This window comes from Leptinotarsa decemlineata, unplaced genomic scaffold, assembly GCF_025532065.1.
Source record: "Leptinotarsa decemlineata unplaced genomic scaffold, Ldec_3_MD MMD2_tig00003308_RagTag_RagTag, whole genome shotgun sequence".
NCBI lineage: Eukaryota > Metazoa > Arthropoda > Insecta > Coleoptera > Chrysomelidae > Leptinotarsa > Leptinotarsa decemlineata.
In genome coordinates this window covers 3,404,927-3,431,581 of record NW_027412586.1, presented here as the reverse complement: position 1 = coordinate 3,431,581, position 26,655 = coordinate 3,404,927, and the positions used below count along the sequence as shown (strand labels likewise).

At 34.1% G+C, this 26,655-nt stretch overlaps 1 protein-coding gene across 5 annotated transcripts in view; it reads right to left on the bottom strand.

The window, feature by feature from the left end:
• LOC111514063 (uncharacterized) overlaps nt 1–21,117 on the bottom strand; it is a 75,350-nt gene extending 54,233 nt beyond the window's left edge. For 2 of the 5 annotated variants that reach the window (XM_074177851.1, XM_074177855.1), the window contains exons 1-10: nt 21,023–21,117; nt 20,748–20,968; nt 15,128–15,361; nt 12,486–12,649; nt 11,883–12,073; nt 8,957–9,168; nt 6,486–6,659; nt 6,191–6,306; nt 3,016–3,276; nt 2,287–2,506 (exon numbers count right to left, since the gene is read on the bottom strand). In XM_074177851.1, the coding sequence (XP_074033952.1) occupies nt 2,287–2,506; nt 3,016–3,276; nt 6,191–6,306; nt 6,486–6,659; nt 8,957–9,168; nt 11,883–12,073; nt 12,486–12,649; nt 15,128–15,361; nt 20,748–20,968; nt 21,023–21,065 (1,836 nt within the window). In that variant the 5' untranslated portion in view covers nt 21,066–21,117. The remainder of the gene's footprint in view (nt 1–2,286; nt 2,507–3,015; nt 3,277–6,190; nt 6,307–6,485; nt 6,660–8,956; nt 9,169–11,882; nt 12,074–12,485; nt 12,650–15,127; nt 15,362–20,747; nt 20,969–21,022) is intronic. The other 3 variants (XM_074177854.1, XM_074177852.1, XM_074177853.1) reach the window with 3 other exon arrangements.
• Nucleotides 21,118–26,655: the final 5,538 nt, after the last annotated feature.

The following is a 26,655-nucleotide window of genomic DNA, read 5'->3' as shown; positions in this document are numbered from 1 at the left end:
TTTCTGGTACACAGACGATTGTCTACACTCCTGTGTACTCCCATAAACACACACACAATGTCAAGTCGGATAATGTTAATGCTAAGATCATGACGCGATCCACGCCAAACAAAAGTGTTAAGGGAAAATTTCTTCACGTATCCTTTCGAGGCAGTTTGCTAATCATCATCACGCCTTGACTCAAAGTGTAATGGATACGTCATAATTTAGCGGCTATTCGACGCATGAAAGGCTTATTGGTCGCCGTGTAATCCATTACAGATTAGATATGAGAAATTAGGCCAACATTCCGTCCTACTTTTTATCATTATCTTCGGTCGGCTTATTGTTTTTCGAACTTTGTTTGTGGTCGGTTTATAATTGTTTACTAACATTTAGTCGGTCGGTAGCCACGCGGTTCGACGTGGCTGCTTTGTTCACTCAGTCAATCGGCCGATGTGTCTGTCGGTGGTTCAAGCCGCAGGCTAAACGGAAAAACATATTTTGAACATATATTTAAGCATACATATATTTACAACTATCATTTCAACAATTCTTCTAAAAAAAAAAGAATGTTATGTCTCTCATACCATGTAAATACGGTAAACCTGTGGTATGGGACTTCACTTGAGTTGACACTATTGTGGCTTCCTATATAGCTAAAAGTTTGAAGTCTGCTGGGCAAAAAATTAAAACGAGTAAAATACCAAAATCTTGGTAATATCTATCTGTTCCATCCAGCAGCGGTTGAAACGTCTGGTGTTTATGGCCCGCAGTTTCTGTTATTCGTTCATGAATTCGGAAGTGGAATAGGCCAAGCAACGAAAGATTACCATTCTACCTCTTTTTTTGATAGACATAATTAGTTTTGCTATTTAACGTGGTAATGCTGCTTCGGTCCTTGGAACTATTTCTCCTGCACATAATTTTGTTCAGATCATGCATCGCCCTCATTCCAGTACGGAACTAAAGTCTCTTCAAAACAAGCCGAGACATGTTTATATTCATCAGTCTCCTTTCAAGGTTGATTCGCAAGTGATTTATCCTTTTCTTTTTCAGTGCGGTTAATAAACATAGGACATTATTGCCCCCCAAATAGGAGCTGCAGTCCTCGTGGTTTTGGTTTCCTTTCATGGAGCAAGACCCGAATCAATCCTTCTACGAAACCCTCCATCACTTGGAAGGATCGATTGCAGCTTGAGAAATGGTTCTGATGCAGATTCTGTGGAATATGTTCTTCCTTAAGAATCAGTAGGCAGTTGTCCTCAACATCTTGTGAAAAAAAACTTGGATTGAATAATTTAGGTAACACTTGCTATATGAATAGCATTTTACAAGTGTTGTTCATGACGAAGAATTTCAAGAACGAGGTTTTAACGATGAACGAGAATGAGAGTGTTTCCTAGTTATTCACCAAACTCAAACACCTGTTCATGCAGCTGCGGTTTGATGAGAATGTATCATCTTTCCCACTAACCAGTTTCCTAGAGTCTTTGAAGTCCACTAGATAGTGGATAGGACAACAAGACGATTGTTTGGAATTATTGGGGTTTTTGTTGAATACTCTTCGTGAGCAGAAAAATTGCAGAATCAATACTCCTGACCGCTCTGGTTTGAATGATTCTGTACTGTCTACCTCGTCTTGTGTTTGTAGATCTTTTGTTGGAAAAATCCTCACTAGTTTACTTTGTAGTACATGTTCAAGAGGTAGCAAAAACTTTAGTCACTTTCTAGAATTTCAAATAGCGTTTCCTAATATGATTGATAACCAGTCCGTGCAAAGCTTATTATTGAATCATCTGAAAATAGAACTTTTAGCGGATGATGATCAACTGTTTTGCCAAATATGCGCCAAATTAACTGACTATTCTGAGACAACATGTATAGCGGATGCACTATTATAATCTTCATGCAGGCATTGTTCACTGTGGTTCTGGCTTTGGATCTGGCAATTATTACGCCTTGGTCAAACACGAAACGGACTGGTTTAAGTTTGACGATAGTCGTGTCACTAAATATTCTGGCAATATATTGAATTCTTTAGAGCCTCTGGAGACACCCTACATTTAATTCTATGAAAGAAAGGAAATTGGCACATCATCTCAGATGATGTGGTGCTGCAGGTTTTTCCGGGTTTTCCTGCAGCTAAAAAAGCAAATATGCCACTGGAATCAATCGAGTCGCCTCGGAGCGCCAATTAATTTTTGTTGTTTTATAATTTCATAATTTGTATAATTTTTTTATATGTTTATATAATTAAAAACTCGAATATTCTTCTGTGATTTCTGAGATATGTTGAAAGCTTACTAATTTGTGGCTTGAAATTCTCTTCGAATGCTTCCTCAACTCCATGAGTCTTTTTTCGTAAATCGTGTATTTCGTAGTTTGATATCTGGGCTTATGAAAGGCGATCTTTACTTTCAGACGTTCATTGATTTTTTCAGCTTGCTTTTCCATCCATTGATCTGTCACGACTAATATTTCTGTTCTGCAAGTCGAAAGATACTGGTTGATTGCTTCCCAGAGTCTGAAATATGAAAAATACTGTGAGAAGACATTATTGAAGTAAAATATTCGGTTTGTCTAAAAGAAACAGTTTCTTCAAAATGAGCATGTTCTTTATTCATTCATGCTCAGCATAACGTCAGTTATGCTTGTGAAGCTATTGTATATCGAAAAACCTGTCGCGGTTTTTGTAAAACCTTTTATAGTGAAAATCATACTATAAACTGTATTCATTACTTTTCTAATACAGATTTTCATCAAGTATCGGCCAGTTCTATTCAATTATTAATTTATATATTCAGTTCCGTTTATTTTATTCCTTCAATCATTAGAATACAACTTTTAATAAAATGTTTGTAACACCGTCTTTAATGTACATTCAGCTTTCAGTTTAGTTTGATAAAAATATATATTGGTAATTATTCATGATGATGTAAAATATGAAGCATATGCTGCACTCAGAATTCTATACAACTAATTTGATGAAAAAACAAATAAGTTATGTTATTAAACAGTTTTAGAAATACTGACCCAAACATCCAGTTCTTAACTGCATCAACCTGATATGTACAATATAATATCTGCCTCGGTACTAGATTCTCATTTGGATCAATTTTTACTTCAACGGTTTGACTGGCTCTTTTTCTTTGCTTTTTTGGATCCCTCTCGGCATCGGGAGGATGTAGAACAAGAAATCGCTTTATTTCTGACATCAGTACTTCTATTTCTATGTCCATCATTGTTTTGTACTTTTGAAGTACTTGTGTCTCAGAGACGCAGTGTGAGTTGTATCTAGGAACATAAACTCCATATTCAAGATTTTCAAGATGAAGTTCTATGTGCACAATTTATAAGTCAATATAATTATAAAGACTGTATTGAGAAAAGATACATACATATAAGAAAATAAATATTTCGAAATGGAATTTCAAAATATTCATCGCTCCCAATGTACCTAAATAGTAGGGTCTGGTTAATGTCTGTAGGAAAACAACTACTTTCCCGGCTAATACCACGATGGACACTGAATTATATCCAACAAACGTACATGCAATATACCTCACAGAGGCAAGTCTTGCTTGAGTAAGTATTGTACATCAACAATTTTGATTGGAAAAAATAATAATGAAATGAACAATAATACTGAAATGAATATTGAACATACCAATTCGTTTTTTTATATTGGGATTATGGGAAGAGTCCACGACGCTCTTCGAAATAATATTTTCATGTTCACTTTGACCAATCATACTTTCACCACATTGGCAGAATTTTTCTTTTGTCTATTTTAAAATTTTGTAGAAAAAGCATTGAAACTTCACTGTCACGTTAATAAGTGAAAAGTTACTACATTCTGAAAGCCAACTGAATCTTAAAGAAATTACTTCATCATTCAAGGATAAAGATGGGTATTTTCTAGAGTTCGAATATATGACGATGTTATATTGATTTCATGTACCTACCGCTAAAAGATATAATTTAAAACTAGATGTGGAAGCAGATTTCAAACAAATATCTGACAATGATTGGGCATAATGATTGACGAACATTTGAAATTGGATCATCAAATTAATTAATTCCTGAAAAAAATTCGGGATTCTTCTGCTGATATCTAAATATCTGAAAAAATCTTGAATATTTATCATCCCAATATATTTTATTCTTCTTATATATATATATATATATATATATATATATATATATATATATATATATATATATATATATATATATATGATGTGTTGTTTTTCCGGGTGTTCATCCGTTGTGTACTATTCGATAGTCGACGTTTCGCCATGATCTCAGATGGCATTATCAAGACGAGTTACTGCTTCGCTTCGAGAGGTGTAACTCACCTCTCGAAGCGAAGCAGTAACTCGTCTTGATAATGCCATCTGAGATGATGGCGAAACGTCGACTATCGAATAGTACACAACGGATGAACACCCGGAAAAACAACACATCATATTCTACCATCCGTGAAAACCTACATTGTAATATATATATATATATATATATATATATATATATATATATATATATATATATATATATATATATATATATATATATTAAATTTCACAAATAGATGACATTACGACCAGCTGTCGAAAGCGCTCGCAGATAGAAGATATAAAGCTTCAAATCCTTTTTGTGAAATTTAATAATAAAATACTGAAAATAAGGGAAAATTAGTTGCATTATTAATATATATATATATATATATATATATATATATATATATATATATATATATATATATATATATATATATATATATATATATATATATATATATATATATAGAAACTTCTTTTTTTTTCATCTTATAAAATAAAATTAATGATTCTTAATATTTCTATCTGAATCATAAATTTTTGTTTGAGAAGATATTGTGAATTTATTTCTAATTGTATTTGTTTACTATTGATATTCCTTCCAAAATAAGTTTTATATATACAGTGCGGAAGTAAATGTATCATTTTCAATGATGTTATTAATTTGCTGGTCGCTGAGAGGTTAGTTTAAGGTTAGGTTCACAGTGAGTGGGTCTATTCGACCCTCCACCGCAACCCGCAAGGCTCACACCTATTCACACTCGACCAAATGAACCCTGCTTTTTAACGAAGCCAATAAGTTTATATGATGAGAGGTCTTTCAGGTCAGATGGTAAGAGTACGGCTCTGCCGAACTCTAAAAACCTGATTCGGTCCCCAGCAGGACAGGCACAAAGTATGTGCTCTGCTGTTTCATCATTTTTCAAACAGAGGCGACACACACTGTCTTCCGACAGTCTGAGTCTCTGCATATGATGATTCGAATGACAGTGACCTGTGAGAAGGCCTGTTAGACATCGTAGTTCATCCCTACTGTAGTCCAACAACTGTTTGGTAGCAAACTTCGAAGGGTGAATAAACGCCTTGGAGTGAGCCAATCCTGGAATATTCAGCCAGATGTCCATAAATTTTCTTGCTATCCAGGTGTCCAATCATTGTTTGGCAAAGCCAAAAGCGATGCCAATGACAGGTTCTTGTCCGATGAAGCTGCTTGCCGCACCCTCTTTTGCAAGAGAGTCAGCAGCCTCATTGCCTTCCAAACCAGTATGGCCAGGAATCTAGACCAGATACAATCTGGTAAGTCTTACTATCGAAGAGTGTCGTTTTTAGCAATTTGCTACCAATTTAGACGTTGCTCGGTAGGAGCCAAGAGCTTCCAACGCCGCTTGACTGTCCGAGAATATTTTTATTGACTTGTGTATGAGGTTGGATTCTTCCAATCTCTACACACAAAATAAAATAGCGTAAATTTCCGCTTGAAATATAGTCGCATAGCTTCCTAGGCAAGTTGATATCTCTGTCTCGGGTATGGGACTGGAAACACCTGCACCAGAACTTAAAGGTGTTTTTGTCGCCGGGTGGACGCTACCAATGTTTTTTTCGAATGAGAAGGAGGATCTTGTGAAACCTCGTTTAACAGGTTACCAGGGGTACTATTTACGTCTGTAGGTACTGTAGGTGTAACTGTATTTGTAGGAGTGTATCTATTTTCATAATTCGTCTTGGAACAAATTTCACTTTTCGAGGCTTTTGTTACTTTATCCAGGAGGTTGATTTTTATTGTTTTTTTATATATTATGAAATGTTGTGAATGAACTTGTCTTATCATTTTAGTCTCACAACTGAATTATATAATAAGGAATGCTTACAATTTTTCCAAATTGTCTAATATGGTGATAGCTTCATCAAAATGATTCTCCAGTTTTTTCTCATTTGGACTTTGCCTGAGTTTCTCTAGTACGATATTTAGTTCAATTTCGAACATCTAAAAATTATTGAATCATTATATAAAATAAAATCATATTTTCAATATCCTTTCTCCACACATTCAGAATGGAAAATAAACAGTCTCGAACTTCACTGTTGTCGAGAGGCTTTCTAGCAAATGAAATGCAATTTCTCTATAATTTTCAATTTTGAATTTAAGTAAATGTAGATTTACACCTCAGCGGAACTATTGTTTTTGGCAACCGTTTTCGCAACGTCCTTCATCACAATTGATTGTAATTCCTTAACTCTTGCAAAGTGATTGTCCCAAAGTATCGCGGCACTCTTGAGGAATCGGTAAGTTTCATCGGAAGTTTCCTTCATTCCACTAACTATTGTTCCCCATACTGTCTGAAAATCGAAATATATATATATACATATATATATATATATATATATATATATATATATATATATATATATATATATATATATATATATATATATATATATATATACATATATATATATATATATATATATATATATATATATATATATATATATATATACATATATATATATATATATATATATATATATGAAAGATAAATAGATAACTACTTTTTAATCATTCCCATATTGATTTCAATTTAAGAGCCACCGGTAGACAGCTGTTTCAGCCTATTGGGCATCGTCAGTACCGGGCAGGCGGTCCTCTATTGAAGACAAAATGTGAAAAACCAGAGAAGTACTTGATGAAAATAGCTGCGTGAACGCAAGTGCGTTTACGCAGCAAGTGCGTTTATTTCATTGTAATTTCAGTTTTGCTTAATATAATTGTTTTTTTTCCAGCTAATCTTTTTAATTCTTTAACTTTTTTGATTTTTCACAGATTCTTTCAGGGATTTCAAATCAATTTATATCATATTAAACAATGGAAGTCCGAACTGATGAAATGCAATAATCTTTGAATCAATATCATTCATAATTTTCAAATGTCTCTTAAAAATTCGTAGCTATCCAAATTCTGTTCAGAAAATGCTCATCAAAATGCTCATCAAAAAATAATAAGTCAGGGTACCTTTGGAAGCAGAATTGAACGCCAATCAAAATGATGTGCATTTGACCCCCCTTCTCATTTAAAATTCTAAGGATAACATTTACACCTCCTATGGGGTTGAAGCACGAGGGTGGGAAGTTTTCAACTGTATCTGTATCTAGTACTTTACAATTAGTGGCGGCGCCAGAACTACGTTCAATGTAGGCAAGGTACATTTCGCGAGGTTCGCTGATGTTTCAAGAAGAAGGGTTTATGAAATAAAAAAAAAATTGAAATCAAACAATTTTTTATACATTAAAAAACAGTTACCGAAATTTTTACTCATTTACAATTCAGTAAACAACAAAATGAAAAATAAAAAAACCACTCAAAAGTAATGGAAAAACATCATGTCTAGGTGGCCGTATTGAAACCCAAATCAGTCACTGACACTGCGGCTACTCACTCACTTTGCTTTTATTAAAGAAACAAAAATTTTCTTTTTCTTTTTGCTGAACCAGATTCCCTATTTCCCCCTTTATCTCTATCTCTCTTAGTGCCAAAGCCTGACATGACTGATACATTATGAGTAATGCGCCAACTTTGTATCCGTAACCCGTAAAAAAGTTTCAATAACATTTGATGAAACTTGTTTCCTTTCTTAATATAATTAACTTATAAGAAGTGGACTAATTCGTTTCAATATTAATTGGACGAATATAATATATAATAATAATACTTTGTATATTACCTACTTCAGTATTTCACTAGCGTAATGTTCAATATAATATAAATGTTTTTTAAAGAAAACTATGAAAGATATGAATGTGAGTATAATAGATAACCGAATTTCTACTTAGCGTTTTAAAACTATGTAACACTATTATTTATTCTCACATCAAATTCTTTCAGAAATAATAATATAGGAACATGAAGCGAGACTGCGTCTGCATGCGATACTTGACTGGGGATTCCCAGCGAAAGCAGCTTGACACCAAGTAATATTCCCAGATTAAATAAAAGCAAATTATAGGTAACGACAAAGATGGGATTTTTTAAATAAATCATTTTATAATATAACGTAGTTTATCAAAAAAATATTTACGAATTTTTTATTCATATGCTTTCGTGCGCCGAAGAGTGGAACTTCTTTGGGTTGAGGATTTTCTAATGAGAAAATCATGGTGTATACTTTGGGGGGGGGGGAACACACTGCCCCCGCCTTAAGCCGCCTCTGTTTACAACCCCATCAAATTGAATTATCATTTGTAGAAGTGGACTCTATGTCTAATTTATCGGCATGCCCGATTGTCAGTCGAGTATATTCAGTACTGATTAGTTTCATTGCCCAGTGTTTTCTATTTCTATAAAATCTGTCGATTCTTGGTCATCGTCTTTGAAAAAGTTATCAATATAACCATACAAAAGTTCAAGGTAACGTCACAAAATTCGGACTTTCGCTAATCATGTTTGCTCCAAACACGAATTATTTAACGGCTCTGAATATAATACTATATCACAATTTTACCTCTGAATTAAAGTACCGACCATTATTGTTTCACATTTAGAAAAACAATATATCTGTAGGTACTAAAAGCAAATACAGACAGATTTTGAAAAATATTTCATAAATTTCTGAATAATCATACAACAGTCGCATACAAACCGTCAATTTTTCGAAATCATTGTGAAACTGAATATTTATTTCATCGATAGCAGGAGTATAAATTTCACTCTGAAATTCTTCAATATCTTCTGGTTTTACAATACCAGTTTTGGTCATAGTTTCTTTCAGATCTTCCAGTTCGCCAAAAAACCTGTTGAATAGTATTATGATGATGGACTTGTAGAAATTGACGAGATTTTTTGCACTCTGATCTGGAAAATAAAGAATATTTCAAAAAAGTAGTTTTCCTATTGTTAAATGGTTTCTTATCAAGAACTCGGCATTCATTTTTCGATTTTAAATGAACACTATCTCTAAGATTGTCCACAGGTAAAAATACAGATCTATTGCGTATTGAATTTAGTGATGAATTCTAATTCAAGAAATATATAATCATGATATTAGTGATATATATTTACAGTGGCGGATTAGGCATTTTGCCGCCCTAAGCCCCGTCTAATACGCCGCCCTTTTCGAACAACAAAATTCTATATATTTTGATTCACAATTGTCATTAAATAAAGGTTTTATTTTATTCAAATATAATTAATAAATATTACAAAATAAATTTTATTAAACTCTCACATAATGAATAATGATAATAAACATTTTTCTCAAATAATAATGTATTGCTCAATTTGTAAATCTCTTTTTTCTGGCATTTGTCCGAGCAAAAGCATCAACTATGTCATCGTAATCAATTTCTTGAACTAGTTGAGCTTCAATAGATAGTAATGCCAACACATTGAGTCTATCTTGGCCCATACTTGCACTCGTAAATAAGATTTAACCCTTTTTAAGGTGGAAAAAGATCGTTCTCCGGAACAATTGATAGCAGGAATACTCAATAAAATACGTAGAGCAATGTCGACATTCGGATAAACATCTCGAAGATTTCGAAAATGCAATACATTGTATACTTCTCGTGCAGAGCGTTAATCTTCCGTATTTTCTAGAGAATCTTTGAGCTGACATTATAAATCAATACATTCATTTCCTAATGTCTCTTCCAAATCATTAGGATACTTTTTAACTAATTTATTCCCAAGGTTTTTCAATTCAGTTGTATCTATGTCAGATAAATTATCAAAAAAACTAAAAACTCTCGTAAAGTTTCTGATAAGCACTTTGACGTCCGGCCAACTGTACGCTTAATGTATCTAATATTCGATAATACACATTGGTGCGAAAATTTTCGTGACCAGATAAAGGTACTGTTTCATTCACCCGTGACTTATCTGCCTGAATTTTCATAACGTATCATAACGATAATAAACTTGATCTCCAGACAGTGCTTTTGTTTTTTCTTCATATTCAGAGTATTGTTTGTACCTCATATCTTGAAGAAATAACGCCAAAGAACATTAAATTTGTACTACAGATGATAAATCTGCATTAGATTCCTGAAGCTTCTTACTAGCATCATTAAAACGATCTAAAATAACATTCCAAACTATAACCAAAATTGCCGTTTCTAGATGCTGTAATTTTCGCCTCAGTCCTATAGCTTCAGATCGCGTAGTCGGTTTTTCATCACGATTTTGTGCAATAAAGTTCAGTGCATTAATTATTCCAGGCCACTCTTTTTGTAACGCATAACATGCATCATGTCGAGTTTGAGAAAGACTCTTAAGTCTTAAACTTGTGTGTTTGCACTAAGATTTCCCAACGATCTGTTGATACCGTAAAAAAATTATAAAGTTCTTGCAAAGTAGAAAAAAAGTCAACTGCTTCAGTGACGGATTCAGCTGCACAAGTTCCTACTAAATTTAAAGAATGGGCAGAACAAGGAACATATTCTGCTAATGGATTAATCGTTTCAATTCTTGACTGCACTCCTGAATATAAACCTGACATATTGCTTGCGTTATCGTAAGATTGACCACGACAGTTTTTTATGTCCAAACCATTATTTTCAAGAGATTTTAATAGAATGAATTTTAATAGAATGTCCTCTAAATGGCAATCCTCTTATTGCAAGGTTTTTAACAATCGCAATAACTCGATACAAGATTTTTTTCCAGTACAAAATTTCTTCGAGTTGTTTTATTAGACGTTCATCAACACACCCTTGAACGACTGCTCGAGCTTTCAAATTCCTAACGTTAGTTTTGTGAAAATCAGAATTTTCATGAGCTTCAATTTACACTTTTGAATTTTTTCAATCACGAAAACCTTCTCCAGTGAAAGCGTTCATTTCATCACTTTTACCAAATAGTAAACATTGAACACAAAATACAGATCCTTTTGTTTGGGAATAAATTAACCATTCACGGCGTTGAATTTCTCCCTTTTTCAGTACGTTCAAATAAAATTTTAGTGCAAAACCTCGTTTTACCCTCATAAACATTTCTAGAATTTTTAAAATCCGTAGCTTCATTTTGTGGCACACTGTTACGTGTTATGAAATCTCGGGTTTCTTGATTTAAATTCCATAGAAAAGGATCACTACTTAATTGCACCGCTAATTTTTTTTCGATAACTACTCATTGTTGATAGAAAAATTTATTCAGGACCTCAACAACTTATAAAAAAAAATGTCTCGCTTGCGTTTACGCAGTATACTTTTCTTGGTTTTTCACATTTTGTCTTCAATCGAGGACCGCCTGCAGCACCTCCTGATAGCAGTCAAGCTACTGGGAAATAATTCCATGAAAATCAAAAGATAAATAAATAAGTACCATTCTGATCATTCCCATATTGATTTCAATCTAAGAGCCACCGGTAGACAGCTGTTTCAGCCTATCAGCATCGTCAGGACCGGTCAGGCGGTCCTCGAACTTGGAATGTTTTTTACAAATTCAATTTTTATAACTACAGAGTTTCCGAAGAAGAGCTAATGAAGTCACGAAAACTTCAACGGAAAAAGGTTTTTATTTTTGTCTTTGACTACAATACCTGCTCCAAAACTAATCAAAATAATTACCTAATGATGCTAATGTTTTTCGTACATCGTTAAGCCATCTTTCCACCTCTTCATGGCTGATTGGAATATCATTTTCACTATTCATATACCATTGCATTTCGGTATGCAACGATTTTATTTTCATTATTTCTTTCGTCAAATCTGTAGATATGTAGGCATTTGCATCTTGTTTCAGAGTACTCTGGATTCTCCTGAATATAAAAATTACTCTTTATTATTTGTTTACTACTTCAGTTACCTACCATTGATGACATCGAACAAAACCTTTCTTAAGAAGCGAGCTAAGATGGTGACACGTCAAAATAAAAAAAAACAGCGAAAGAATGAAGTTCCGGAAAAACATCTACCTATATTATTCGAGTTATGGGTGGTTGAAAAAATTAAAATATAGCTAGCTGCTACGTATTTTTTAAAATTCTGCAAATTCTTGAGTTGAAACTGAAATTCATAAATATAATTGAAATAGTATAGTACTGTATATTTCCTATTGAGAAAGGAAACGAAAGATTATTGTCTACTATTCTGACATAGCCCATGTACTCGTGCAGGTCTATGCAATTCATTTCATTATTTTTGAGAAAAACTAAATGTCAAAAAACTCACACCACACTTTTTTTGGCAAGAATTTTCAGAAGACTTTTTAATTTTTCTTTAAATTCCAACAATTCTTCTGACCATGTCTTCATATCGTTCTTCACTTGAAGTTTCAATTGTTTTTGTAGTTCAGCGTAACTTTGATAATTACTGAGTGTAATTTGGTTAATATTCTGAAACATCGCATTTAATATAACTACATATATATATATATATATATATATATATATATATATATATATATATATATATATATATATATAAAATAAATAGATAAGTACTCTTTGATCATCCCATATTGATTTCAATTTAAGAGCCACCGGTATACAGATGTTTCAGCCTATTGGGCATCGTCAGTACCGGGCAGGCGGTCGTCGATTGAAGACAAAATGAGAAAAACCAAGAAAGTACTTGATAAAAATAGCTGCGTAAACGCAAGCGAAACATAAGTGGAACCACCTATTGGTGTGACACCCAAGTCAACTTGCCAAGTTTTTATATCAGTGTTGGTGGTTTGACCAATCAACCGACAACTGCGGTAGCAGAAACTTGGGAAGCTAACCTGAAATGCCATTTTGTCTTCAATCGAGGATTTTATATATATAGATTTTATATATATATATATATATATATATATATATATATATATATATATATATATATATATAATATATATATATATATATATATATATAATATATATATATATATATATATAATATATATATATATATATATATATATATATATATATATATATATATATATATATATATATATATATATATATATATATATATATATATATATAATTGATAGTGTAACGACCGTATGTATGTATAGAATAGTAGTTTTTCGGGGATTCGGTCTGATTAGAATAAATATTTACTCTTTTTAGCTGCCCGAGCTTTCGCTAATGTTTATTAGCTTTATCGAGGGCTGTAATATAAAAAGGACATAATAAATATATATATATATATATATATATATATATATATATATATATATATATATATATATATATATATAACATAATAACGGATAAAACAGAATACCTGTGCTATGTGAGAATATTCAATTTGGAAATTTCAATTTTGAAAGAAGTCTTCAACATCAAAATGACAACTTTTTGACATTGAATAATGTGAAATACTTTTTCAAATTTTTATTATCGTTCATTATGGGGATTTATACTGTGTTACTATTACAGGATGTATTCAGATTTATAATTTTTTGTTAGTAAAAATGAATAAATTTTGCTCAGCAAAATTATTTTTATTTTATATATATATATATATATATATATATATATATATATATATATATATATATATATATATATATATATATATATATATATATATATATATATATATATATATATATATATAAAATAAATAGATAAGTAATTTTTGATCATTCCCATATTGATTTCAATTTAAGAGCCACCGGTAGACAGCTGTTTCAGCCTATTGGGCATCGTCAGTACCGGGCAGGCGGTCCTCGATTAATCACCTATATGAATCAATTTTATATATACAACCATACAAAATTATATAACAAAAAATATTAGAGGTCTTATTGGTAGATTCAGATGCTTAATACAGTTTTTGGATATACATCACTTGAAAATCGTATATTACTCATTAATCCAATCCCAATTGACATATGGAATAATGGGCTGGGGTGGAGTACTTGATCGTCATCTGGAAAAGGTGAATGTATTGCAAAAATGGATTCTGAGAATTATTCACAAAAAAAAGTTACCTTTTCCTCTAATGAACTCTTTCTTTTGAGTGAAACATTAGATATAAGACAATTATACTGCCAAAACGTTATTATCAACATACAAAAATCTAAAATTGAACTGAAAGCCATCGATCATAGTTATCCTTGAACTGAAAGCCATCGATCATAGTTATCCTACTCGAAAGAGAAATACAACTGTGCAAATTCCCAAATGTGAAAAAAATATTGGACAAGGATGTACAAGCTTCTTAGGTCATAAATTGTACAATAATTTTCCTCCAGAACTTAAATTGATCAACAACATTAACTCATTCAAACATAAATTGAAAATTTGGATGCAAACCACCGGAAGACTGTTTTTTAGTGATATAGTCAACAACAAAATTTAATGAAAACATAACTTTTGTAAATTATATATTATTCCATACTCTAATCTGAATATGATGAAATTTATGATTACGACAAAATGCCTCGATTGTGATAAAATTTTCTCGAATATGACAATCTCACTTTTAGTGTATTCAATACTCAAATTGAATAGTAAAGTTTCCGCTTTTGACAAAATACCCCGATTCTGACGCAAATTTCTCGAATATGACTCCTCATTATTATCGTATATATTTTAGTTATAAGTGTTATCGTTATTTCGCTTTTACTGTATATATTTTAATTATAAGTGTTGTCAATATATTCAACTATTTTATCGTTTACGTGTGTTTCTATATCATGCTTACTGAATATCAACTTACCTTTTCTCACTCACGCACAAGCAACCCCTTGCTTCTGTGAGCATATATGTTTATTATTCTATATTTATTAATTGTATTAATTTTTCTATTTGAAATAAACATTATTATTATTATTATTATTATTATACAAATGAAAACAAAGTTTTTACATACCACAAGTTCGTTTTCAAAAAATTCATCGGTTCTGAAAGGAAGTCTATAAGATATTGTCTGTATTTTCTCTTTCGTGACTTTCAAAATCTTTTTGAATTCTTCAGATCTATTTTTTTCTATGCTTACTAATTTTTCGTGAAGGTCATCCACAGTTTTCAGCTGTATTTCATTCGTTTCAGACAATTTGTTGAATGTGTTGTTTACTACATCTTCTTCCAAATCAGATTCGGAGAGCTAGATGACAAATTTTTGATTATTCATAACCAATCAATATTATCAAGAAATATAGGCTCTGATCGATCTCAGTGCGCTTAAGAAGATTCAGTTCGAACTGAAAGTAGCTTAGAGGATTATCATTCTGTTATGTGGAAAAATAGTATTCGAGTGTACAAAATTATTATAATAGGGTTGTTCAATACAATGACAAAATTTCCAAATCAATAGCATTAACCAATATCAGGATATGAGAGTTTGATACTGCGCGTTTGTCGGAAGCTAACGTGACGTCACGAGATATATGCGGTAGTCGGTACAGCCTTCGAACCATGTCTTAATTGTTATAAAGCGAAGCTTCATTTCAATAAAGATTCAGATTTGATAATTTGAAGCGTTTCTGATGTCCATGTATTCAAATATAAATTTTTGGCAGCGGTGAGAAATGAAAGTGTACCTTTATATTTGAGTGTACTATCCATCCTGTTCATCAATATGCATAAATGAATGTATTTATTTTTTATCATTACTTTGAAATAAATGTGGGTATTCACATTGAAATGACCCTTGCAACGCAACAACGACAAAAATCATTTAATGAATTTCTTTCCTCGCACAGCTACATATGTGCAAGGCTTTGTTAACTTTCGTGACAGTTACATATGAATTGTTTGGTGCATTTTGGATTAAATAAGTAAACAATTCTTTCATTTCCACAACAAAGGCATATGACTACAAAACACCAAAAAATAATTGAACTTTCACACCGCTCACACAGAAATGTCTGAAACTGATAGAGCAGTTAATGAACTTTCTCCGTACAATTCTACGAAACAGCACTGAATTTTTCAGAAAAATTAGGATTTGGGTCACTTATCCCCTACATCAAAGTAGACCCTGTTGGTGGTTGGATGCCATCTTGAGAGTGAAAAAATCTTTGATTGAAAATAAATCTGAAAATGAATAGATTGATTGATTCCGAGCAACTTTTGTTCCATAAAATTTCATCTGAAAGTCAGTACTTTTGGCAAGTGAATGTATGAATTTTTCAACCAATAACAACACGCTTTCAGACAGTTTTCCCTTAATTAACTCAAAAAGTAAGTTCGAAAAAATCACTGCTAGTAAAAATGTGGCTTAAAAAAACAAAAACAATGACGGACTTATGTTGTCAGTAGACCCAATACAAATAGAGTTAATGAGTTGTTTCCGGATAAACTCTCAGAAAACATTTTGAATTGCTTAAAATAAGCCTATTTTTTCATTCTAAAAGTCCTTAGAGTCCTAACTGAGCGAGTAGTGTCAAAAGTAATGTTAGTCCCCATATTTAAGCGACAAAAAATATGAAAATCTCTCCTAAGTACCACCAGATGGAAAATAATCCCTACCACTTAACAATTGAATTTATTTACGTACTTGTGATACACTACAGGGATGCTACAATATGGATAAGAAGACAGATTAGATCTATAAAAAGAGATCAGTCAAAAACCCAACTTACAGTGTATGTGAGGTTAGGCGGCAGGATGATTAAAATAATGACACAACATAATATGTAGGTGTAGAGACCAAAAAATAACCTCGGTGAAGTCGAAACAAACACAAATAATTCACATCACAAATGACATATTAATTTAAAAAAAGGAAAACCACCTGTTGTTCCTTGAAGGGGACCATGTGGAAAATAAGTAGTGTCAAAGTAATGTTGGTCACCATATTTTGGCGACAAAAAATATGAAAATCGCTCCTTATTACCACCAGATAGAAAGTAATACCTACCACTTCACAATTGAATTTATGTACGAACTTGTGATACGCTTAAGAAGTTCGACAGATTTCCAGTGACAATTTAAAAAAAAAATTGTAAAAGTGAAAAGATCATTTTTGAAAACATGCAAAAATTGACCATTTTTCAAAATACGTCAGGAAGGAAAAAATAAAAAAGGTATCATGAATTTCCTCAGAAAAAAAATCATTAATTATTGGTTACTTTACGTTGAAACCTTCAACTTGTGTATTCGTTGAATGAGATGCATCCTTTAACAAGCTATCACTTTTGTTTGAAAAAGGTTGAATGAATAGCTGAAATATCAATTATATAAAGCAAAAAGCGTGAAATGACGATACAAGACGAATAAAATAATGAAGATACAAAAGAGGAATCATCAAGACTCTATTAGCTCGGCTCTCGGGCTCTGTAATACAAAGGAAGGTCTCGAGAAGGAACTAGGCATCACGAAAAAAGATCTTCAACAAATGGTTACTCCAAAGTGATGGTGGAACATATTTTGGCTAGAAGGCAGCAAGAAAGAGAAGCCGTCACAACCAGTGCTTGTACTTCCCTACGTCAGAGAATTGTTGAAAAGGATAAGAAAAAGTGGGTCCAAGTACAACATCAGAACCTCTCGAAAATTAGGCCACCAAAGGCGGACTGTGTTTCCAAGAGTTGCATTTATCGGATATCCTGTGAGTGCGACAAATCCTATATCGGTGAAACTGAGAGACAGCGATGAGAAACCAGCAATTCGGGAATAGCAGAGTATGTTTGGACTCATTAACATAACATCAAGTGGTATCAAGCTCAGATCATCCACAGGGAGGAAAACTGGTCTAAGAGGAAGTTCAAAGAAGCTGTCTATATGTTGTCAAATGATGCATTCAGTCAAGCTAGCGTACGCAACATATGGAAACCTATAATCAAGCGAAATACGGTCAACTCCCGCCAAACGGTCACCTCCCTCTGAACGGGAGAGACAGAAGAGGGGATAGGCGAAAACACTTGAATAACTTATGAATATTCATCTCTCGGAGGCATAGTCCAGTCATCACCCGAAGACGATTGAAGATACTAACAATCAAAACCTCGCGAAGTAATCGTTTTGATTTTACTGTCATTTCTAGTTCTATTACTTAATATAATTGATATTTTAGCTATTCATGTTGATTTTATTTGTTCTTTCATATAATTCGAATCATATTAGACAATGGAAGTCCGAACTAATGAAATTCAAGCTATTACTTCATTTGTATTGACTCTACAGTCGATAATTCGCAAAAAACCGTCTGACAACATGGGTTTGTTGGATGAAAAACTGATACACTCGCGAATGAGTTGAAAAGTATTGAATTTCACCAAAATTTTAACAGGACACAAGTTGCTTAGAATTAGTTGATCTATTCATCTCCGGGTTTATTGTGAATGAAACATTTTTCACACCCCCTTTTGGTGGAATGCTTCTTTGAGATTCACTCAGATAATTTATTTTTTCGAAAATATTCTTCAAATTACGTGACGATATCATTCTTCGGAAAAAATATAACAGCAGATCTGCATATTAGATTTATACTCCGTGATAGAAATTATTCGCTCTATTTGTATTCCAAACCGTCTGACTGGACACTAGATTAACAGAAAAATCTGTTATCTCTCAACAGGTGTTGAGATATGTGTGATGATTTGTCTACAATAGATCAATTCTGGTAGTTTTCAGCAGTCAGAATTGTTTTTAATTTTTTGGCTGCTAGAGAAGCCGTCTGGTTTGTCTATTCTTTCGAAGTCGCCACCACATGTTGAACTCTAAGTTCTTCTATGATGACAAAATGTTTTCAATGATAGTCCATGTCTATCTTCTGTTCGATCTAGTTCTATCATTTGCATTGTCGCTGAACCTTGAAATAACTTCAACTAGTTCCGTATCAATTGCACAGTTACTTGTGAGTTACATGCAAATTCGTAAAATGTGTTCTCGTCCTACACAGTAGGATCCACTGAGAGGAGGCGGTGGGGAATGCCCCCCGCGATGTTAGCGGGTTGTACCCACCAAGGAATGTAGACTTCGTTTGTCTGTATTATTGGTGTTCCTCCTGCATATGCCTATGCACTTCATTTCATGTAATTGGAAAAAGTTTATGAAAAAAGATCTCCAAGGACTCATATATCAGTCCTATTTTAACTCCCGGTACTCTGACGACACAGCAGAATAAATTCACAGTATCCCGTATCCATTCTAAGAGGCAATTGAAAAAGTTGTCTTATCCAGTAGTGTTATGCGGCCCATGTCGGAGGATAAATGGTACTTGAGCCTTAACAGGTATTGCCAGCGGAATCTCTGAAATACTGGGCAACCCTTCTGAGGATAAATGATATCTGGGCCTCAACAGATATCATCCACAAAAACTTAGCTTTGTATTTTTGCAGGGAGCATCAAATACGTGGATAACCCTTTCTCTCGTACTCGTGGAAACTGAAAGAATCACTTGTGTTATCAACAAAGAAAGGGAGGACTCTATAAGTGAATCTTCTGACCCTCAATGAGAGTAGTACAAGCCAACCTACAACAGAGTAAGAGTCCTAAGGATGGTTACGGTTGAGTTTGGTGTTGCTCTCGCTCAAAAACTCTGGATCTACAGGACAAAGATCGTGAAATTGGGAGAGATTCATGGAGAGACACGAAGAATGTGTTCAACTGAAAATGATTGCCGTTAAGTAACCTTAGTATCAAAGACGGTTAAATTGAAGATGGCTGGTAAGGGAGGATCTGGGGAAATCGTCGTTGGATAAGATTGAGCCAGTTCATAATTGATTGTGATGTCAATCGATCTGGAGTAGCACTGACACGGATAATCATGTCCATATATTAACCATGAACCAGATGTAGGGGTTCAAACTTCAAATGTATAGGACCAGATCAGGAGATGGATCGAAAAGAAACAGAGAAGAACCTGAAAATAATTGAAGAACTGAGCATTTATCTGCCCAGAATAATAATAGAGTTACTCACTGTCAATTTAGAGGCTACCTGAACAGAATACAAGCACCAAAACAGCTAGTCTTGTTTTATGAATCCAAAAGTGCAGCTATTTTTTTGGGGTCAACAGCTTCGTGTTTTGTGTAGGTGATGTTAGTACCTTCCCGACCTAGGTACCATCATCGTTTCAGAATCATCCCAACTTCAACTAGATGAATTCTCTGGAGAAAAATGCCTAGTCAGAGTTGGGATCGAACCCACGACCTTTCGATCGTTGGTTAGGCGCACTACCGCTTCACCGGTAAGCGAATTTCCTCTATTACAGCGGAAACGACGAGATGGATGAAATTTTTCATTCTATTGATTTTCCATTTCTCTCCGGACTCAATTTTGATTTCCACACAGAAGAAAGTCACGGACAGAATCTAGCAAAACAAAGCAAGCGAATCTAATATATCTGCGATTTTTTATGAAACACATGGATAATTTTTTTCAATCGGCCTATAATACAACATAACGATTGCTCTTATATCTTCATCTTATATTTTGGAAAAAGATCAAAACAAAATTTGTGATGGGAGTGGCAGAAAACGAGGTGTATTGAATATTGAACAGAGGGTTAAAAGTATGACATGAAAAGTGATTTACTGTTTACTCACAGTTTTATACTTTTCATTTATACCAGAAAGATAATCTTCTGCTTCTTGCTTCATTCTCTTCAATTTTTCTATACATATTTCAGAAATCTTCTTAATGTCTTCATTAGTTTTTATATTCAGAATTTGCATCTGCTCTCTCATTGATTTTATTGCTGTATCGTGTTCATCTTCCCTCTTTTCATTCAATTTCTTTATCACTTCTGATGGTCTCGATACCGACACTATACAAAGGTTTCACTAGAGAAAATATATTTGTATAGTTATTTGGTACTTACCGAAGTGAGAAGGAAGAGATTTTATATCGAAGTCATCAGACATTTTTTTAAATTTTCATGTCAAAAAATTTGACAGAATTAGAATGGCATATTCATTGGTTACTTGAAATTGTAAATGGAATGTTTTCACAATTATGGTAATGATGATAAGAATCTTTCTAAATCTCAAAAATACGCATATTTCAAGAAAGAGGTGAGCATAGTAGAAAAAGTGATTGATATATGCATGGTTCAGCTATTGCAAAAAAACTTTTGGTATTATCAATTTGGGGCTCTTCAAGTAGAAAGTGAACATTGGCAGTTTCAAAAATAAATTTCACCAATTACTCCACTTTCATTTAAATCATTACACCCATGAATTTTCTATAAATAAGTGACATTCGGTGATACTCCAAAAAGTACAAGAAGTAAAAGGAAATTATAACACTGATCTAACAATCTCGAACAGAGGCACAGAGCCTGTAGTCAAACATTAATAGATATCACGCTGACCACAGCCAAAATATCAAACGAAATCCAGGACTGGCAAGTGTCAGACTATATTCGTATGTCAGACCACAGCTGGTTGACCTATACGGTAAGCCAAAAACTCAGGACCATTGTAAAATCCCGTGACCTGAAGAGGACGGATGTAGCTCTCTATAATGGACTCTTAAAAGGAGCTCTGCGGGAAACAGAGGTCCTGACTCCTGGCAATAATAAAGAACTGGAAAGGTACACGGAATGTATCCAAAACAAAATAGACATTGCCTACAAGGAATCCTGTCTGATGAGGATGGTTCAAACAGATGGCACAACCAATATATGGTGGTGCTCTGAACTGGAACACCTCAGGTGTTCCAGTTCAGAGCACCACCATATATTGTGCATATAAGTATCGATAACGACCTTCAACGAGGCAAATTCGAAGAGGACTGGGGTATATATCAAACCACCCTCAGAGAGTTCAGAAAAAGTCTGCAGACAAAAACAAAGAGAAGCCTGGAGAGCCTATTGTGAGGCAGTCGAAAACTTTCCACTAACTTCTAGGCTACAGAAAGCACTCTCAAACGACCACCATAAGAGTATCGGCGTCCTCACGAGGGAAAATGGCGACAAAGCTGCTAACCTCCAAGAGAGAGCTGAGATTCTTATGGAAACTCGCTTCTCATGTTCTGTTCTTCCTGAAACGAAAAACCAGACAGAAGTACCAACAACACCCTCACAATACGACTGGTAATCTGCTAGTGCAGTAATTGATGAGAACAAGATAAGATGGGCCATATCGGGCTTTTTCCTCTTCAAGTGGTCCTATGACCTGACGGTATAAGAGCGGCCCTACTTCAAGGCCAGAAGCTCTCACTGGACCACCTCTGTTGCAGGCCTCCGGTGATGCAATTGAACCCACGTTTGTGTTCAATAAACCCTACAAAATACAAATATAACAGAACACAGAGTCAGATGCTACAAATGCAATACGCATATATACAGACGGCTCAAAAACCAAAGAAGGCTCAGGATATGAAGTGAAATACAAATCACTAAGCCTAAGGATTAAGCGGAGAATGGAAAAAAATACCAGCGTGCTTCAAACAGAATTGGCTGGTATCTCAATCGCCACAAAAGAAAAAACCAGGAAAGGAATTTCTAGCAAAAACATTACAATCTGCACTGATAGCAGACAAGCCCTATTAGCCTTGAACAGACAACGTGTAACCTCAGGGCTAGTACTAGAGTGCCACCAAAATTCAGCCAAAGCCTCAATAGAAAATTACATTATTTCGATGTGGATTGAAGGGCACGACAGGAGTTAACGTAATCGCATTGCCGACTCTTTAGCCAAGGAATCGGCTGGACTGAGAATTTTAGGACCCAGTAGCACCTACGGCCAGATGAATTCGACAATTACGGAACTAGCCAAACGTGACACCCATGCTGAATCCCTAAAGAGATGGGATGAAATCAAATGATGCAATCTTGCCAGGATCACCTTGGGCGACCCTGGGAAGCTGGCGCCAAAGAAATATTTGGCGATGACCAGGAACAATTTACGTTTAACAGTAGGATTTCTGACTGGCCACTGTCAACTAAGGAAACACCTTCCTAATATGGGGCTAGTGGACACACCTCTATGAAGGATGTGTGAACAGAAAGATGAAACTGTCAGGCATATCCTATGCGAGTGTCCGGAGTTATGGTCGATAAGAGAGTGTGTTTTCGGCGAGTCTTGGCCTACACCTGCCGATATAAAGGAGATGCTCCCAGTGATCTGTCCACCTTCCTGGAAAGGACATGATGGACGATGACCTAGGAGAACAACTCTTCGGGAGGATGTACAATGGGTCACATGTAGCCAAGTGTTATGGGCCTACACTCACTCTCCCTACTCTACAGATACAGATACAGAACACTAATAATTTGGGCCCGTTAGACTTAGTACAACAATTTCCAGAGGCGGATTCAAACCCTCAGCCTCTGCGATAGCACCACTACCAAAATCATCTCCTTGAATGCAGAAAGCGCCAATGGAGTCCTACCTTTGTCGAAAATTATTTTGAGGCAAAATTTGATTCTTCATTGATCTGACTGGTACTTTGCCGGTTTACTCTCAGCTTCTTTCCCCTCCTATTTTATTTTCTTAATGACTAGAAGGTTCTTCGTGCCATAAGTTTTTCTTCTATACTTGATTTAATCAATTCTTACCAATAAATTTCACTGTCTTCATTGTGGTTTTGTTTTTTTCTCATTAGAAAAATTATGGGAAACTTGAACGAATATTTTTTTTTAATTTTCATTCATAACAGGAGATAGTGAAATCCTAGACATTTCAATGCACACACATTATATTATACAGTAGCATATAAATGAAAATTGATTATATCTAATGTATACTTTATCCAAACAAAATGTTTTCAGTGTCACTATTTTTTGGGTTCGAAGGCCGTAGATTTTTAGAATTTCTTCGCTGGCGCGAAGATGCTAGCCACTCATAGCCAAGATGAATAAACCTCTGAGGAAGCTAGCCACTCGCGCTAGCGAAACGTCAGAAAGAAATTCGAAAATCCACGGTTTTCAAAGCCGAAAAATAGTGACACTGAAAAAACTCGACCGCGAAAGCCTCAATCATTTTGGGAATGAAAATGTTTTTTCAAAATCGAAATGATTTATTCGAATTGCAAAAAGAAGACTGCAATTGTTTTCATCGAAAGAAACAATCAGTCACCTTTTCAAAGTCCACATTTATAGTTGATTTGTTTGATGCTTAGGTCTACTACATGGTAGAGCGGGAGTAATGTTTTATCTATTCCAGAACAGAAAATGATTTTTCTGCAGAACAATTAGTATCAGAGATGGTCACAAATAGCCTCTATAGTGGTACACGTCCTGTAGGTTGATTTTACGCAAGGCCTCATACAATGGAAGAAAAGTTTTTAATGGTTTCTGTTATGTAATGACCCATTGGCAAATTTTCCTGACCTTGGAAGATCTTCTTCATAAAAAATGCACAGTCTATTACTGTGATCAGTGAAATTTTCCAAGGTGCAAGACATCACTATCGACTAGAAAGCCAGCCCGTGGATATTGGTAATTTATTTTAATTTTCTTACATTAAAAAAAGTTATTCACCTACTCTATGATTAAAGATTATTTGTTTCGAGTTTGGAAAAGACACATTATTCTTTATCTATATCAGCGTGTCTTAACCTTCTTAAGTTCATTGATCTCTAGAAAATCAAGCACAAGTTCAAGAACCCCCTCAAAAAATTAATTTCGGACAATTCATTTTAGTTCTGCAAAAAAAAATTTCTTGAAAATTTAAAATACTGTGATTTTTTTGGACCAAATTAGTAATATTTAGGTTGATGTTATTACTCAGTTGTAATCTCAAATCGGATGCCAATTGTAATCTGTTCCTGTATTTGAGCAGACAATGCCTTTTCACAGAGGTATGTGGATGAGAAAAGCAGTAAATGGTTCAGTGATTTTTCTGGTAATTCATTATATTTTTTTTTCTGAATTCATCCAATAACTTGATGAAGAAGATTCTTTGAAATTACGTTTTGAAGCTGAATTACATGATATTTCTATTATTTGATTATCCTGTACAGTTGCCAAGCCGATCAAGTTGATCGAAACACGTGTCGAGGTGTTAAAATAACGGTTTGGTGTTGGGAAAAAACTCCAGTAATATTCATTACTATAGCAAAGTTTCCAAACAGTGCATCTGTACTGAAAGGGTATACTATACGGTGCCTTCATTTCAAAACTTTCCACCTCTAGTACTTCGTTTAGCAGGGAGAATTTTCCAGAAGCAAGAAACACTTCAATTTAGATATCGAGGGGGAAGTTTAAAACCAGTGCCAGTGGTATTTTAGGTTTAACCCCCTTACCCCTAGCTACCCCCACTTAATAATTTTGAATGGCACCCCCTATCTTGTAACACATCATTTTAAAGATCTTAAAAATACTCACTCAAACCCGTTTAGAAAACTGAAATTGATTGATCCGTTCTCGTAAAATGGGGCAAAAAAAAAATTGATTATAATAAATAATAAAATAATAGCTATTGCAATTAAATAAATGTATCTTACTTTATTAGGTGTTCAAAATTTTCACCATTGGTAGCTAAGCAAAAGTACAATCTATTCCCGAATTCCTGTCGGACTTTTGTAAATGTTTCGTTATTAATTTGTCTGCATGTGTCAGTAATCCTGGGTCTTAGATCCTGAATGTCCTGCGATGGAGTTTTGTATTCCATTGTCTTCAAATAACCTCACAGAAAGAAATTCAATGGAGTTAAATCCGGATATCTCGCTGGCCATTTCAGAGCGCCTCTTCTGCCAATCCATTCGTCAGGATACCGTTGATCGAGCCACTGTCGGACATGCAATGCGTAGTGTGGCGGTGCGCTGTCGTGTTGAAAATGTAAATTCTGTTCATCCGAGAGCGGGTTGTCTTCTTCATCAACTTGGCGTTCTAAGGACTGTGTTATGAGTGGATCGATTACATTTTGCAATAAGTTTAAATACAATTGACCAATTAAATTTTTCTCAATAAGAATAGAGCCAATTATTTTGTTTCGCAGAATTCCGGCCCAGACGTTTTTTTTTGTGGCCATTGCGTATGATCCTCTCGAAACAAGTGTGGATTTTCATTATCCCAGTATCTACAGTTATCCTTATTTACAAAGCCATTAAGAAAAAGAGTTGATTCATCACTGAAGCAAATATTTTTTATTAAATTCTCGCAGTCATTATTTCACAAAATTCAATTCTCCTATCATAGTCATCCTCACTGAGTGGCTGAAAAATAGTCATTTTGTAAGGAAAGAACTTGTTTTGTTTTAAAACTTTGTGTACAGAACCAACTGAAATATTTACTGACTTAGCGACTTTCGAAATTGAAGTAGTACGCTCAATGGCGAATTGGCTCTGTGCGGCCGTAAGAACTCTCGGCTGCTTTACAGCTTTGTTGCACACACAACCGGTCTCTTCAAATTTTTTAAGAAGGTCTAGAACATATCGGTTGACTCACATTTTGGCCTGCATGTCTTTCATTAAAAAACCGGGCTGTCCTACGAGCACACCCATCTTCAACACCATAAATAAAAATAATTTCAGTTCTTTCTTGTAAAGTGTACACTATTACAATTT